Source organism: Xiphophorus hellerii, chromosome 23, assembly GCF_003331165.1.
Source record: "Xiphophorus hellerii strain 12219 chromosome 23, Xiphophorus_hellerii-4.1, whole genome shotgun sequence".
NCBI classification, from domain to species: domain Eukaryota; kingdom Metazoa; phylum Chordata; class Actinopteri; order Cyprinodontiformes; family Poeciliidae; genus Xiphophorus; species Xiphophorus hellerii.
The window spans coordinates 3,921,256-3,924,729 of NC_045694.1; the positions used below are offsets into that span (position 1 = coordinate 3,921,256).

Sequence of the window (3,474 nt, forward strand, 5' to 3'; positions counted from 1 at the left end):
CTGACCCGCAGCTGCATGATGCTGCCCCCTGTTGAACAATTCATCTTCATGTAATGACTGAAACCTTAATGTTATTTTATTTCTATATGTGTACAATGACATAAAGCAGTTATCAAAGACTCAATTGCATGTGTTAATTAATTTAACAATTTTGTGAGTCCCAAAGCTATTTGTCAAGTTGTGAAAATTAGAAACTGCATATATTTGGCATGAAGGAATGTTGAGGTATAAAGATTTGATCCAGCTGTTACTTTTTGTTCTAAAAGATGGCTTCTATGAGAAAATAGTGTATTCACTCTTGGCACACAATGAGTTAAGATATGTCTTGATAATATTTACTTGCAATAACTAATATTGATTAAGAGATCATATGAAACTTTACAATTTTTATTGCAAAAGGGGAACATTTAGGTCTCATTTCGAAACTCTGTGATTAACTACATAATGGTTTTCAAAGCAAACTCATTTTCTGCACATTTTTTAAATCATTAAACATTAAAACCATTTTCCCTCTAAAAGTAACCGACTTTCTGGACGTCAGAGAGCTGATTGATGTCGCAGTAGAGGCTGCCCGCAGGAAAACAAATCTGTCTAAATGTGGCTTTGAAGAAAAGGAGCAGCTTTCCCCCCTCTGATCAGAAACTTGGGTTTGGTGGAAAAGCGCCCCGCCCTCCTGGTCCATATAACCAGAAAGCCAGTTTGCAGGACGCTCAAACAAAACAGGAACATTGGAGATCACTTCGCTGTGTATGAAGTATTCCTGGAGGTGAACTCTGGCTACTCTGACCCAACGGATTACACTGGCTGTTTCATCTTTTGACGGCAAGCAAGCAACCACAAGTGACCATGGATTTTCTCAATCACAACTATTTGAATGCGCGCAACCCCTATGATTATACTTTCAATTTTTGGAACGACTATCTTGGACTCACGACATTGGTTACGAAGAATAATAAGCTCAACATGCCCCAGAATCCGAACTCTATCACCGAGTCCCTGAAAGCGACGCTGGGTTTGGACGATTCCCCGACGTGCCCGTGCGTAATCGCGGGCGGCACCGGAGAGAGCGGGCACCTGGACTGCTGCTGCCCGTCCGGGAGCCCCCCGCCACCCTCCATCCTGGACCTGAAGGAGCGCTTCTCCATCCTCAGCCCGTTCCCAAGCCAGCTGCCGGAGCGGGAGATGGGCTTCGGTGGAAGCTTTGCGGGGTTCGATCTCTTTGGTGTGGAGCGGAAGATGCGCAAACCTACAACCAGGGGCAAACAGGAGCCCAAAATCTGCGTGTTCTGCCGGAATAACGGAGCGCCGGAGGAGGTGTTCGGCTCTCACGTCCTGAAAACTCCGGACGGCCGAGTTGTGTGTCCGATTCTGAGGGCTTACACCTGCCCGCTCTGCAGCGCCAACGGGGACAATGCCCACACGATAAAATACTGTCCACTGTCGAAAGACCAGCCATCCCAGCGCCCATTAAAGGGGGGGAGGGCTGTGGGCGGTAAGAGGATGAAAATATTTTAAATAGACGAATCTATAAAGTAAATTGAATTGCACTGAACAATTTCCAGATGACTGTTTTGATTTCGGTTTTAGCCTTTATTCCTGTCTCATAAGCATAATGTCTCTTTTCTTTGTTCCATCTATGAGAATGCTTCTATTTTTATAGTTATTTTATCCACATAGAATCATTTTCTGCTTTATTCATCAGATTTACTCTTTTCTCTAGTTTATAGTCATTTGAGTGTGTGCATACAAAAACACATATGTATCAATAATCCAACATTTTTAAAAGTATTTTGGTCACATAAGAAAATACACTGACATTTGGTAAGGGAGATGAATGTCATAACCAATTTCTACCAAGTATTTTTGTATGGTGAGCTAAAAGCTCGCTGCAATCTTCTTTCATGTCTTAGAGAAACCAAAGTTATGTTTGCCATTAAAAAAAAGCCGAGGAATGTGTTGGTAATGTGTATGTGTGGGTCTGAGTGAAGGAGGAAGTCTTTGAACCCCTCTGCCTGCCTGAAAAAAAAACTCCACCACATGTTTTCCAACTTGCTCTAAAAGTTGATTCTCATTCTGGGAGGAAGGAACTAAAAACAGACAATGTCGCCTCTGTTTTATCTCCATGTTCTCTGGGGAACAAACAACTGATAAGAAACCTATTATATCTCATACCTGAGCAGATTTGAAACTATTCCACATTTTTATGTTTACATTCCCAAATAAAAGTGACACACTGGATTTTATTTTATTTCTTTGTAAGTCCTATGTTGTAATTTTACTTTTTAACATTTTTGTTTCCCTTGACAATTTGTTCAGCTGAGCGTCTCATGGCCAGGTCTACTCTGCTATATAAAACATTGTAAGTCCTTATTACCTGAAAAACATAGCAAATGAATGTCAGTAAACAATAATCCATTTCTTTTTTCTTTTCTGAAGAATCCCAAAAAAGATGCAAAAATGTCCTGAATGTACGATTCAAAGTGTCACTTGTGGGACTGCACATTTCTGAAAGTTTTGTTTACCAAAGGAAAACAACTGCATTAATGGGAGACAGACAAAAGGTTTGCTGTACAGTCAATACAAATGATGTTTATTCAGTATTTTAACATGACAAGTGACTTCAGAGGGCGCTACCTCAACGGGATTTTGTACTTACATGTAAAAGAAAAAAAAAATCAATAGCAGTTTATTGATATAGTGCTGCCATTTATATTAAGGGTTTTTGATAGTATTTTTGATCTTTGTATAACATAATTGTATTTTCATTTTGTTGCATTTAACACAATGGAAGTGAGTTTCCAAAAAGCTATGATAAGCATTACTTCACCAAAAGGTGATTGTCTGTAAATAATGAATATGCCCATACTTTTGAAAGATTCGCTGTCCAATGATACATTGAGAGGGTGCAAAAGAGTGAAAAAAAATGCTGACAACAATTGCCACTTTTAACAGAGGTTTTTGATTAAATGATTAAGAGAAAAAGAAACACTGTTGAACTTTGTTATTTATATTTTACCATATTTTACTGTATGCTGCTGTGCAGAATAACAAGAATTCACTAGAGAAATAAAAACATATCAAATATTTGAGCTACATGGCTGTGTTCTGTGGTTTACTTAATAACAGAGAAGTATACAAGCATGTCTCTAAACAAGTCTCAGATTACTGCTGCACTGAAAGTTGAACATCTCAACCAGGACAGTTTCTGATATGAAATGCCTTATAAGTAATGTGAATATTACATTAATGTTCTACATGTTCTACACTCTTAACAGTAATACTCTAACCTTTGATCCAACTCAAGCTGATCTGCTGCCCTGACATCTCAAAGATGTTCCCTGAGAGGACAAACATAGTGCCACAGTTGTTCGCTGTTGTTTTGGGAGGTCGGCCCACGCAGGAATGTCTTGGCTTGTGTCTCTGGTTCAGAAAGATCATGTTTGCGCTGAAGTGGATTGAGTAGCTGGCTCTGCT

The 3,474-nt window shown here is 39.5% G+C and overlaps 1 protein-coding gene across 1 annotated transcript; it reads left to right on the forward strand.

Annotated features, from left to right (window-relative positions):
- Positions 1 to 676: 676 nt before the first annotated feature.
- Positions 677 to 3,093, forward strand: nanos1 (nanos homolog 1). The gene has a single exon (XM_032555434.1). The coding sequence runs from the start codon at positions 847 to 849 to the stop codon at positions 1,513 to 1,515; it is 669 nt and encodes a 222-aa protein (XP_032411325.1). The 5' UTR covers positions 677 to 846; the 3' UTR covers positions 1,516 to 3,093.
- Positions 3,094 to 3,474: the final 381 nt, after the last annotated feature.

Bases quoted from the DNA above. Each gene is read 5' to 3' on its own strand.
- nanos1 (XM_032555434.1), top strand. From the start codon at position 847: ATGGATTTTCTCAATCACAACTATTTGAATGCGCGCAACCCCTATGAT.